This window comes from Podarcis tiliguerta (assembly GCF_965153285.1).
Source record: "Podarcis tiliguerta genome assembly, chromosome: 11".
Classification (NCBI taxonomy): Eukaryota; Metazoa; Chordata; class Lepidosauria; order Squamata; family Lacertidae; genus Podarcis; species Podarcis tiliguerta.
The window spans coordinates 44,650,264-44,664,002 of NC_139544.1; the positions used below are offsets into that span (position 1 = coordinate 44,650,264).

At 46.7% G+C, this 13,739-nt stretch overlaps 1 protein-coding gene across 1 annotated transcript in view; it reads left to right on the forward strand.

The window, feature by feature from the left end:
• OXCT1 (3-oxoacid CoA-transferase 1) overlaps positions 1-13,739 on the forward strand; it is a 63,448-nt gene that overhangs the window by 31,127 nt on the left and 18,582 nt on the right. Inside the window, exons 8-13 of the mRNA XM_083402982.1 lie at positions 3,682-3,789; positions 8,765-8,879; positions 9,875-9,969; positions 10,067-10,115; positions 11,793-11,865; positions 12,902-12,977. Coding sequence (XP_083259108.1) covers positions 3,682-3,789; positions 8,765-8,879; positions 9,875-9,969; positions 10,067-10,115; positions 11,793-11,865; positions 12,902-12,977 — 516 coding nt within the window. The remainder of the gene's footprint in view (positions 1-3,681; positions 3,790-8,764; positions 8,880-9,874; positions 9,970-10,066; positions 10,116-11,792; positions 11,866-12,901; positions 12,978-13,739) is intronic.

Here is a 13,739-nt window from a genome sequence, read left to right on the forward strand (position 1 = left end):
TCTTCGCTCTTGCGTCCCAGAAACTCTGCTTAATTCTAATTCTACCTCACAAATTTGAATTCCGAGATGCGCCACACTGACTACGCATCAGCCAGGAAGCTGCAATAGGGGCTTTGGCCTACCAGTGAGTTTCTTCAAACACAATTCAAAGTGTTGGTGCTGACATTTAAAGCCCTAAACGGCCTCGGCCCAGTATACCTGAAGGAGTGTCTCCACCCCCATCGTTCAGCTGAGGTCCAGCTCCGAGGAACTTCTGGCGGTTCCCTCACTGAGAAGTGAGATTACAGGGAACCAGGCAGAGGGCCTTCTCAGTATTGGCACCCGCCCTATGGAATCATAGAATCATAGAGTTGGAAGAGACCACAAGGGCCATCGAGTCCAACCCCCTCCCATCTGATGGCAAGGAAATAAACAACTATCTGACTTTTAGAAGACATTTGAAGGCAGCCCTGTTTAGGGAGGTTTTTAATGACTGATGTTTTATTGTGTTTTTAATATTCTCTTGGAAGCTGCCCAGAGTGGCTGGGGAAACCCAGCCAGATGGGCGGGGTATAAATAATAAATTATTATAATATTATTATTATCTTGTCCCTTTTTTCTAATTCAGGGGTAGCTAACCTGAGACCCTCCAAATGGTGTTGAAATCCATCTCCTATTAGCCGTAGGCAGCATGGCCAAAGGTCGGGAACGATGGGAGTTGGAGTCTAATAACATCTGGAGGGTCAAGGGTTGCTTCCTGGATCGTGTCCAAGCTTCCACCCAATCACTTTTCCACATTAAACATTACAGCGTTGGCCACTCAAAAATGCCTTTATATACTGGTGTAAGATATGAATTTGCACCTGCTGAATGGATGAACTTGGGCATCCGTCTTTAGTGGCTTCCCAGCTGCAAGGACACAAGAATTAGCCTTTTGTGTCCAGGAAATTCCTGTGGCAATTGTCACTAGTAGTGAATCTTTGCACACTTTCCTACCAAGAGCAAAGGTTTGTACCCAGGATTCCCAGATGCACAAGGTTGCAGTGCTTCATGCAACTTGGGAGAAAAGTAGGATATCAATACAGTGGTGCCTCGCAAGATGAAAAGAATCCGTTCCGCGAGTCTCTTCGTCTTGCGGTTTTTTCGTCTTGTGAAGCAAGCCCATTAGCGGATTAGCGCTATTAGCGCTATTAGCGCTATTAGCAGTTTAAGGGCTATAAACGGCTATTAAAGGCTTAAGGGATTAGCGGATTAGCTGCTAAAAGGCTATTAGCAGCTTAGCGCTTTAGAAAAAGGGGTTGGGGAGTGAAAAAAAACCTCAAAAATTTTCGTCATTTTCGTCTTGCGAAGCAAGCCCATAGGGAAATTCGTCCTGCGAAGCACCTCTGAAAACGGAAAACCCTTTCGTCTTGCGGGTTTTCCGTCTTGCGAGGCATTCGTCTTGCGGGGCACCACTGTACATAAATACGACAATGACAACAATGAATTTGGCCATGATGCCATCTTGGTCTTCCACATTTCAGCCTTAGAAATCCATCTAGAGCTCTGGTTCTGTTTTCCCTCTTTTATAGTTTAAGGTGGGGGGTAGAATTAATGGTTTGAAAGGTTTATTAAAAGGCTAGAATAGAAAGACATTTTTCCTTTGGTGTTCTGCTGGGTACCTACTGCTGTTTTGCAAAGTAAGGCAGGATGGAGAGAGGCTTGGCTGTTTGCTTGCTTCTGTCAAATTGGAAAATGGTGAGTTTTGTTGCTTCCCCCACCCCCATGGTGCTCCTCAATCCTGTTTGGAGTTTCTATGGGGAAGAGTCTTGCTGTGCTTCAGCTATTATGTTGCAATGCGCATCTTGAGTTATGATGAGTTTCTCCAACTGGCATTTCAAACCGCTTATTCTTTTATAAGCCCATGGGGACAACCCACCTGCTTAAATAAATGTCTTTGGTGTTCTTAGCACATGGGGTGGCAACATGTGCATTCTGCACATGTTATGAATTGAAGTGTCCCAAACTATACGCTCAGAATAAATGCGTCCTCATATTTTATTTTTTTTGCTTTGTAAAATGCTCCTTGCTTCCAAGAAGTAAAGTGAAAGATCATGGGTATATGAAGAGAGAGGGAAAATAGTGTCTGCTCAAATATTTTGCTCTTGGAAAGGCGTCGTATGGAGAGAAGCCTCCTAGTGACTGTAGTAGCTGCTGGTTCTCAAAGCAGCTACAGGCGCAGTTGCACCTTCAGATTGCACTTCTAAGCCGTCGCCTTGGATGACTCTTTGGTTAAAGGGAGGGCCATTGCACAGTACCTCACTGTTTTGCTGGAGAGAACAAGAAAGTTAAATACTGGCTGGGGACTTCCTGTTCCCATCTGGCAATTAATAGCAAGACCTTGCAGTGCTGAGAGTGTGAATAGGCAGCCGAGGTGGCTTTCTCCTCTAGCAAACATTACCTGCAAACATTACCTGCTTGGCTTCAGGCTCTTTTATTCTAGAATATTCAGTGTGGAAGCTTCGGTGGGGTGTCAGGAGTCGGTGTAGTATAGTGGTTGGCCTGCTAGACTAGGGCAGGAAAGACTGGATTTTAACTCCCCACTCTGCAGTGAAGCTCCGTGGGTGATCTTGGGACAGCAAACTACCTTGGGGAATGGGTGGTGTCAGGGAACTGCCATCGGAGCCAGAAGGAGAGGGAGGGCTCCAGAGGGATTCCGGAGAGCGTCCCGGGAGGGAGAGAAGCAGCACATCTTCTGGGGAAGGAAATCAGCGTAGCACCAGTGGAGGAGGGGGGGGCAGATGGGGGAATCGGCGAGGTGGCTCCAAGACTCCTCGCCGGGGACCAGCGGGGAGAGCACGGGTCCTCCGATGCCCACACCATCCCTGCTCAAAAGGCTTCCGCGCAGGGAGAGTAGGCGGCGACTAGGCGTCAAAGAACTTTTATGCTGGAAGAAGTTCAAGAAACGCCCACTGACGGATTCTGCCAGCGATTGAGACAGCCACCGGCGAGTGGCTGTCCAGACAGAAAGGGTTCACTCAGGCAACCCACCCAGGTGTGGCACCGGTTTACGCACGAGCAACCCCTAGAACCATTACAGGTGACATAAAGTATTTTGCCACGGTTGTTCTTGGGAACCACCTGACGCTCTTGACTTAAAAGCATGCTGTGCACATGGCGCTCAGTTGTGTTTAGACACAATCTGTGCAACGCTTACTTGCAGAACCAGGAAGTGGGTAGTAGAGAAAGTGAGACTTCCAGTTAAAGGATCTAAGAAGAAGAAGAAGAGTTTGGATTTGATATCCCGCTTTATCACTACCCTAAGGAGCCTCAAAGCGGCTAACAATCTCTTTTCCCTTCCTCCCCCACAACAAACACTCTGTGAGGTGAGTGAGGCTGAGAGACTTCAGAGAAGTGTGACTGGCCCAAGGTCACCCAACAGCTGCATGTGGAGGAGTGGGGAAGCGAACCCGGTTCACCAGATTACGAGTCCACCGCTCTTAATCACTACACCATGCTGGCTCTCCCAAGCCCTCACCTCACTTCATAAACTGAGAGCTCTTGGAGCTTGGAGCTATGTAACTCATTGTTGCTTCAAAAAAGAACCCGGGGACTTACCTCTTCAAAAGGAACTGAAGGGCCCTGCATGTGGCCATCTGCTAATCTTTGTGTACTGTGTGCACTCTCTGATTTTTACCCTTTTTGTTTTTCACATCTGCTCAGGTAGAAGAAATTGTGGACGTTGGTTCCTTTGCCCCAGAAGATATTCATGTCCCCAAGATCTACGTCCATCGTCTCATCAAAGGGGGAAAGTATGAAAAAAGAATCGAGGTAAGTTTTAACGAGTTTGGGGCCATCCTGTGTGTTTGCCCATGCAGCCTGGGCACATTTGTGTTGCTGCTCTTATTTTGCATAATTATGGGTTTCGCTAGTTACAAGGAGTGATGCCTTCCTAGCACGGGTGAAACTTACCTCTCTGACTTCTAAAAAAATTCAACACACCCACCCCCACCCAAGCATATCTTCATCCTGAGGGGTTGGAAACTTGGTTTTTTCCTCTTTTTTGAAAAAAACAAAAGCTGATAATCTCATCGGAGCTTGAATGTATAAGCAGTAAAACATTTTTGTGTCTCTGTGGACCTCAGCAGACACCATGCCGTTTCCATATCCAATTATAAATGAAGGTTGAATCCCAATGCGACCCACTTAACAGAACGCATCCTCAGCACTTCATTAATTACATCTGAATTTCACTAAATAGCCCCCAAAACTGCAGCTGTGTCCAACATCCTTTGGTGAGAAATAGTGGATGAATTCCGAGCTCACGTTTAGGATCCGGTTATTACCATATTTTTGCATTGGCAAGAAACCTGACCTGCCATCCTAGGATCTGGGGGTGCGAAGCTGCTTGGCTGGTATGTTGTGTGTGGGCATGTGTGCCCAAGCATCCCTCAGTCTTTTAGCCTGGCTTACTGAAGTCAGCTGGGACACGGGTAGCGCTGTGGGTTAAACCACAGAGCCTAGGGCTTGCTGATCAGAAGGTCGGCAGTTCGAATCCCCGCGATGGAGTGAGCTCCCGTTTCTCAGTCCCTGCTCCTGCCAACCTAGCAGTTCGAAAGCACGTCAAAGTGCAAGTAGATAAATAGGTACCGCTCCGGCAGGAAGGTAAACGGCATTTCCGTGCGCTGCTCTCTTGCTCCAGAAACGGCTTAGTCATGCTGGCCACATGACCTGGAAGCTGTCTGCGGACAAACACTGGCTCCCTTGGCCTATAGAGCGAGATGAGCGCCGCAACCCCAGAGTCGGTCACGACTGGACCTAATGGTCAGGGGTCCATTTACCTTTACTTAAGCCAGCTAGAGCTCTTGTCTCTGCAAGTGCACGCCTCTTCTCTGGAGAATGGGTGTCGTTTGAGTGACCTTGGGGGGGGGGGGTAGCCAACTTCAGTTGCTCCCAGCCAGCATGACAAATGGTCAGGAATGACAGGATATTTTGGAAGGTACCATCCTGTCTACCTCATGCCAAGAGGGGATCCTTTGGAAGCCTGTTGAGCAGATAATTGTGTTTCATGTTGCTGGTGGTAGGGCCAGGTGGCTTTCATTTCTTACAATTCTGTTGACCTATTATTAGAAGTGGTCTCCATACTGTTTTGCGAGGAACGCTGAGATTAGGGAAGAGCTGTGATTCAGAACTGGTGCTCATGAGTTACATGCAAAAAGGTTCAGTCCATGGCAATCTCCAGCAACTGTAGAGAGGGAGACCCCTGGCTGAAACTCTGGAAAGCCCCTGCCAGTCAGTATTAACTGTGTTTTGGAGGTTTAAGTTATGTTTAAAATTTTGCACAGTGTCTATTTTTATTGTTGGCAGCCGCTTTGAGACCTACCTGGTGGAAATAAATAATGCAAAATAATTAAAAAATAAACAGACCCATGTTGTGACTCCCTGTATAAGGCAGCTCCATGGATAGTTTGAGGCAAAAAAAAGGTTGAATTGGGAAGGAACACCAGGGCAGTGTCTCACATCAATTTGCACACGTCTATATAACCTGCCTCAGAACTCTTTGCAGAGCACAAGGGGTCTGTGGCAGATACAGAACCGTTCCTCAGCAGGCATATCCATAGGGAAAGCTTTGCCTGACCATTTGTTGTTGTTGTTTAGTCGTTTAGTCGTGTCCGACTCTTCGTGACCCCATGGACCAGAGCTCGCCAGGCACTCCTGTCTTCCACCGCCTCCTGCAGTTTGGTCAAACTCATGCTGGTAGCTTCGAGAACACTGTCCAACCATCTCATCCTCTGTCGTCCCCTTATCCTTGTGCCCTCAATCATTCTCAACATCAGGGTCTTTCCCAGGGAGTCTTCTCTTCTCATGAGGTGGCCAAAGTCTTGGAGCCTCAGCTTCAGGATCTGTCCTTCCAGTGAGCACTCAGGGCTGATTTCCTTAAGAATGGATACCTGAACATAGAAAACTTGAAAAACCGACTCTTGTGATAAAACTCTTGTTTTAGTGCTTTGGCTCCAAGGCAAGGTCCTAAGGGCATATGATGCAGCCACCTTGCTGAAGATAAGCAGATCAGGGTCTGACCGGTACCTGGACAGGAGACCATTTTGGAACCTCCATAGATGTCACTTTGAGCTCCAGGAAGGAAGGAAGGGAGAGAGAGAGATAATAAATAATTAAATGCATCTTACGTGTGCTGAACGATAGCACTCCTTACCTTTTCCTTTTGAGGCTAAGCATCAAATATTATTCCTGATTCTTCTTCAGCCCGATAGGAGGCTGGGTGTAGATCTTCGTTACTGCATAGCCAAGCCATGATTGTTTTCAGTTTTTCTCCTGTTCTCCAGACCGGCTTCTCCCTTTCCTCCCTACGACGCCACCCCCCCCCCCAACCTCGTTTTTAAGTGTTTTATATCGTCTAGACCAAAGTTACAGCAGGGATTAATTTTGGTCTGCTGAGTTTTGTAATCCTTCTAGGGATCTGCCTTGTCAAAACAGGCGATGAAACGGCAAGCTCCTCTGTTTACTGTCTTAAGAGTGAGAGTGCCTGTAAAAATTGCATCTACCTTGGAGGCTATGGGCTCGCTTCTTCAAACGTAAATTGGTCTTGGACGGAATGCGGTTATCCACCCGAGCGCTGAGTGAGGGTTCCAGTATAAAGCAGATTTAGCTTAGAGTGCCTGGAAAAGGAAGATAGTTTATCATATTAGGAGAGGAATAATTATGGCTGTAATATCTAGCCTGGCTCTGGCTGGGAGAGCAAAACATCCCAAGGGAAGCCTAATTCCGATTTAAGCTGCTATTAAACATATCTTCGCGTTTTCTTTATGCCTCAGTTTCAAAAGTGAGAAGAAGCAGAGACTTGGGCCAAGATGCAAGTCAGAGTTTTAGATTCAGAAGCCTTGGTGCTTCGAATGCATGGATACAGTATACAGTCGTACCTTGGTTCTCGAACACCTTGTGACTCAAATGTTTCGCCTCCCGGACACCGCAAATCCGGAAGTTGGTGTTCCGGTTTTCAAACTATTTTGGGACGCAGCTTCCATGGCTTCCAATTGAGTGCAGGAAGCTCCTGCAGCCAATCGGAAGCTGTGCCTTTGTTTTCGAACATTTTCGGAAGTCAAACAGTCCTGCAACGGATTCTGTTCGAGAACCAAGGTACAACTGTATAAGCATCCTGGTAGCATCCTGGTAGCATCCTGGTAGGGACGTGGGTAGTGCTGTGGGTTAAACCACAGAGCCTAGGACTTGCCGATCAGAAGGTCAACGGTTCGAATCCCCGCGATGGGGTGAGCTCCTGTTGCTCAGTCCCTGCTCCTGCCAACCTAGCAGTTCGAAAGCACGTCAAGCGCAAGTAGATAAATAGGTACTGCTCCAGCGGGAAGGTAAACGGCATTTCTGTGCGCTGCTCTGGTTCACCAGAAGCGGCTTAGTCATGCTGGCCACATGACCCGGAAGCTGTACGCCGGCTCCCTCGGCCGAGATGAGCGCCACAACTCCAGAGTCGGCCATGACTGGACCTAATGGTCAGGGGTCCCTTTACCTTTACCTAGCAGTCTTGCTGCTTCCAGGCTTCCACTTCCAGTTCTGAGATGCATGCAGGAGTGCCCCTGGCCTCTGTCTGCAGGATTCTTGTCTTCCTGGAGGGAGAATGTAAAGATGCGTAATTTCTCCCTCTCTCTATTTATCTACTTGCACTTTGACGTGCTTTCGAACTGCTAGGTTGGCAGGAGCAGGGACCGAGCAACGGGAGCTCACACTGTCGCGGGGATTCAAACCACCGACCTTCTGATCGGCAAGTCCTAGGCTCTGTGGTTTAACCCACAGTGCCACCCACATCCCAAATCTTGGCATATCTGCAGCTAAAAGAATCAAATGGTGCCCCCTACTGAACGCAGCCCTGACTCACCTTCTTCAAACAGCTGAGCTAAAGGACATCCATACTGCGATTATATCAGCTAACTCTGCTGCTGAGGCCATGAAACTATTCAAGACACTCACAGAAAGGCTGAAACTACACTTAACAACTGTGATCCAAAATACTGCCACAAAAAGGTTAACGGAATTTGCCACCTGGTTTGACTCTGAGTGCAAACAGGCAAAGGGACACCAGCAGAGAGCTTCCTGTAAATATAGGACCTCCAGGTCGCCTCTCTTATTTACTGCATACGTTTCTCTTTGTTTACGTTATGCACAGATCAGGCCAGTGTTTAGCATAAACCAACTCAGGCCATCTTAAAAATGTTTCTTACTGCTTCAGGGTGCCTGAGGCCTGCCTTTACCAACTGTGATATAATATATGCTGGTCCTTAATTGTCAGGGAACTGCCATCGGAGCTGGAGGCGGAGAGAAGGCTCCAGAGGGATGCCGGAGAGGGTCCCAGTAGGGAGAGAGGCAGCCCATCCGCTGGGGAAGGAAATCAGCGTAACACCAGTGGAGAAGGGGGGCAGATGGGGGAATTGGAGAGGTGGCTCCAGGACTCCTCGCCGGAGACCAGCGGAGAGAGTACGGGTACTCCACCTCCCACACCCTCCCTGCGCAGAAGACTTCCGCGCAGGGAGAGTAGGAGAAGACTGGGCGTCAAACAACTTTTATGCTGGAAGAGGTTCAAGAAACGCCCACTGACGGATTCTGCCAGCGACTGAGGCAGCCACGCAACTTGAGGCTGTCCAGACAGAAAGGGTTCAACCAGGCAACCTAGCCAGGAGTGGCGGCAACCTACGCACAAGCAACCCCTAGAACCATTACATTAATGTTCCACGAAAGAGTACAGCTGTCACCACCCTTTTCACTCTGCTTGCTTTTCTAGAGGTTGTCGCTACGCAAAGCTGAAGATAGCAAAGGCAAGCAGAAGAAAGATGGCGATAACGTAAGAGAGAGGATCATCAGGCGAGCGGCCCTTGAATTTGAGGATGGCATGTACGGTATCCTTTGGCTGTGTGGAATGCAGTCGCTTTTTAAAAAATTATTTTCAAGGCGCATTTGAATTCAGTAAATTTGTGTACAGAATAAAGATGGTGGAATGAATCTATTTGGCTTTAGTGGAAATAAGATAAAGATTTGAGATATTAGGATTTAAGGGTATATGATATTAGGATTTAAGGGCATAAGATTTAAGGTTTTTTCTTCTCTTTTTTTTCTTTGTAGATTGGAGTTTGGACAATTTTTTAGATGCTGGTGGGAGAATAAGGTTTAAATGGACTAAGGCAAATAAGCGAGCAAGCAGTGAAAGATGGAAAGAATTTGCTGATCTAATTAACAACTGGAATACAAAAAGGGAGGCAGGAGGAGGCCGAGGAAATAAGTTATTGAAAGATGGAATTTGAAAAATGGAAGCATTTTCTTTTTAAATGTTTCTGTTTTTTGCTTTTTTTTTTCTTTGTTGGTGGGGTGGAGGGGGGTGTTTTTATGTATTTTTAAATTTTTATTTTTTCTCCATTTTCCTCTTCTACTCTATTGTATTTGGTCTTTTTTAACTTTATCTTTGTATTTGTGGAAACTCGAATAAATATTACAGTGGTGCCCCGCAAGACGAATGCCTCGCAAGACGGAAAACCTGCTAGACGAAAGGGTTTTCCGTTTTTCAATGCGCTTCGCAGGACGAATTTCCTATGGGCTTGCTTCGCAAGACGAAAATGTCTTGCGATTCTTGCAATTTTTTTCCGCTCCCCACCCCCTTTTTCTAAGGTGCTAAGCTGCTAATAGCCTTTTAGCAGCTAATCCGCTAATCCCTTAAGCCTTTAATAGCCGCTAAACCGCTAATAGCGCTAATCCGCTAATAGGGTTGCTTCGCAAGACGAAAAAACCGCTAGACGAAGAGACTCGCGGATCGGATTCTTTTCATCTTGCGAGGCACCACTGTATTAAAAAAAAAAAAAAAAGAACTTGGATCCGTTTAACCTTGACCGAAGCATTTAAGCTAACCTGGGTATTGGCATCCCACTGCTTGCCAGCAACTTCATCAGTCCAGATATAACTGTTCATCTACAGAGTGAAAATGGAGTCCTTGGCTTGGTAAGAATGGGACACAGGCAACGGGAATCCATAGACAACACAATACAACCATTTGACTGGAAGGTTAATGCAAGTGTTTGTTTTGTGTTTTAACTAGGGACCTTACCCATCTGAAAGCGAAGTTGACCCTGACCTCATCAATGCAGGTTAAACCCGATTTTTGTCTTCCTTTCACATATTTATACTGCCCTTCCTTCAAGAAGTTAATGGGGAGGAGGTGGGAGAGGAAAGCCAGAGAAACAGAACCATGGGCAGCTTCAGATAGAGCCAGGCGGAATTCAAGTTTGATGCAGGCATTCAAGAGCAACAGTCTCCTTTCTCAACCTTGGGTTCCCCAGATGTTGTTGGACCACCACTCCCGTCATTCCTGACAGCTGCCTCTATTGACTATGGATGATGGGACTTGTAGTCCAACAATATCTGGGAACTCGAAGTTGAGAAAGGCTGGCCTGGGATATTGCTCCAGCAAAGGTCTGGAGCCAACTGAGGGTTTAAGCAAGTCTGCAGGTAGGTTAGAGTTTCTTGCTCAAGCCTTTCCTGGGAAAGCTATCAGTCTCTCAAAGGGGCTGCACTCAGTTCTTCAGGTATGAACTAGCATGGTAGAACAACGGGTGGTGGTGATCTCCTTTAGAAGCAGAGCCATCAGAGGAGGAGGCCAGATGTTCTCAGATAGGAGAACTGGGGGCAGTGGTGTTTTCTGGAATTCCCCTACACCAAGGTCTCTGATTGAGTGGAGTCTCTGAGGGCGATCCCCATGCCCATCTTTCTTGGATTCTCTAAATCCTGGGTCATGTCATGTACAGTGTTCTCCTTTATCTTCTCAACAACCCCCAGAGGTAGGTAGAATGAGTGCCCCATGGTCATTCAGCAAGCTTGATTTCCTGATACAATTCAAATATAGTCGTAACTTGGAAGTCAAATGGAATCTTTTCTGGAAGTCTGTTCGACTCCCAAAATGTTTGGAAACCAAAGCGCAGCTTCTGATTGGCTGCAGGAAGTTCCTGCAGCCAATCGGAAGCCGTGCCGGTTGTTCGGCTTCCGAAAATCATTTGAAAACCGGAACACTCGCTTCCGGGTTTCAATCGTTTGGGAGCTGATTTGTTTGGGAGCCAAGGCGTTTGAGATCCAAGGTACGACTGTGCAGCATATGAATGTCTCTGGCATGCTGGCTCTTAAGTAAGCTTTAATTACTCTACAACCTTTATATAAATATATTTAAAAGGTTGCAGAGAAATTAAAGCTTACTTAAGAGCCAGCATGCCAGAGACATTCATATATACATATTTAAAAATCTGTGTCTAAAGGAATGTCACTAAATGTTATCAGAGTCACTGGCAAGGATCTTTGTTCGCAAGCATTCTCCCTTGGAATAGTCTACTTGAAGTTTGGAGGGACTCTTGTCATTTGTGTTTTATTGCTTTTGTCTTTCTGTTTTCCTCACCCCCCCCCCCCCCGGGAAAAAGAGTACAGTCATACCTCATGTTACGTTTGCTTCGGGTTGTGCATTTTCAGGTTGCGTCCTGCGGCGACCCGGAAGTACCGGAAAGGGTTGCTTCGGGGTTTTGCTGCTGGTGCATGCGCAGGCGTGCAAAATGAGTCATGCGCATGTGCAGAAGCGGCGAATCGCAGCACGCGCAGACACGGGTTGCATTCTGCTCATGTTGCAAATGGGCCTCTGGAACGAATCCCGTTCGCAACCAGAGGTACCACTGTAGAAGCTTTGTGAAGCCCTGTTGTGTGACACAGACAGCCTCGATTCCCAGCACCACCCTGGGATTTTGCCTGTTGGTCATAGCAAACTTAACACCAAGTTTCTTCTACAGGCAAAGAGACGGTCACCGTGCTTCCAGGGGCTTCCTACTTCTCTAGCGATGAATCTTTTGCAATGATTCGAGGGTATGTAATGAAAAAACCTAATTTGCTAAATGTCAAGAGCACAAGCCCAGCTGGTGCCTGAACTTATTAGTAACCCACACCAAAGTGACTATCCGTCAGTCTTCTGCGAAACAGCAAAATAATTAGTAGCTGGGTGTTGGAACTCAATAGATTTAGCAGCTGGGTATCGAACTCAAAATAGTCAACTCGGCTGGTGCTGTCAGTTGTCAGGCCAACACTTTTTTTGTCCTAATCTTTTGTGTTGTATGAACAGAGTATTAAGGGAGATTTTGTGGTACTGGCTGTGCAGTGGTGTTTTGTTTTTACCGTTACCGCCTTGGTGTGTTGTTTAGCAAATGACGAATGGTACCAAGTTTGACATGTAGATAATTATCCCAGGCCGCTGAGTTCAGTGGGACATAATCCCAGGTAATGACACTACCCTTATATCTGCCTTAGAATTCAATGGATCTTACTCCTCGGTAAGTGGGTATAAGATGGCAGCCTCAACGTGCATGGGATTTTAGTCTCGCAGCTATCCAGCGGCGCTTGATTTTTAAGCTACTTTTCTGCCCTTGCTTTTATAGAGAGGTACTGTTGGGATGCGGGTGGTGCTGTGGGTTAAACCACAGAGCCTAGGACTCGCTGACAGAAGGTCGGCGGTTCGAATCCCCGCGACGGGGTGAGCTCCCGTTGCTTGGTTCCTGCTCCTGCCAACCTAGCAGTTCAAAAGCACGTCCCAGTACAAGTAGATAAATAGGTACCGCTCCGGCGGGAAAGTAAACGGCGTTTCCGTGCGCTGCTCTGGTTCGCCAGAAGCGGCTTAGTCATGCTGGCCACATGACCCGGAAGCTGTACGCCAGCTCCCTTGGCCAGTAAAGCAAGATGAGTGCCGCAACCCCAGAGTCGGCCACGACTGGACCTAATGGTTAGGGGTCCCTTTACCTTTTTACTGTTCAGGAATGGTTAGAGGGCTTGTAGATGGAACAAACAAAAACTGTGCCAGAATTTCTGATGCCAAAAGCGTGCTCGTTTCTTTCTTTGTTCCTTTTATCAGGGGACATGTTAATCTGACAATGCTTGGAGCGATGCAGGTGTCTAAATATGGTGATCTAGCCAACTGGATGATTCCTGTAAGTAGATGGAGAAGCGTCCTTATTATATATTTGCATCATGCATTTTATTCGAAGTGATTAGAAGCGTCTTTTCATTTCACTGAAATGATGTGTTCTCAACAATATTAAAAATGACTCCTTTTGGATGCATGTAATGATCCTAATGCTTTGTTTTTGTTCTGTAATTGAAGAACAACTTCTTCCTTTTTTTAACATATAAAAAAATCCAGCATCAGTTCATAAGTTCTCGGAAGAGCAGGGTGGGTGCTCACGACTCCTTCTAAGAAAACATGTTATTGTGTAATCAAAGTAGAGAACGGGCTAGTAACCTTCACCTACCAATTGAGCATTGGAAGCTGTCTTATAACTGGCCCATTTAGCTCAGTATTGTCTAAAATGACTGGTAGTTCTTCCTGATTTCAGGTGGCCTTACCTGGAGGAGCCGGGGATCGAACTTGAGACCCTTTGCATGCAAGGCAGATGCTGCACCATTGAGCCACAGCCCTTCCCTAAACATCTTTGGTTCTCCGCTTTGTAATCTAGTCATTCCTAGGCACGTTGGCTTTTTCAACAAGGAATCCAGCTGTCCATAGAGAAATTGGCAAAAGCCTAAAATGTAGTTGACAGAATGAATCAAATCAATTTCCAGAAGTAAACACACATGTAATGTAGTCACCATCATCATCACCATAATATGGGCTGTTTAAAAAACTGGGTTTTTTTCTTATTGCAAGGATTTCCTTTTCTTAGTGTGTATGACTGTATTTCAGAGTCTATTCA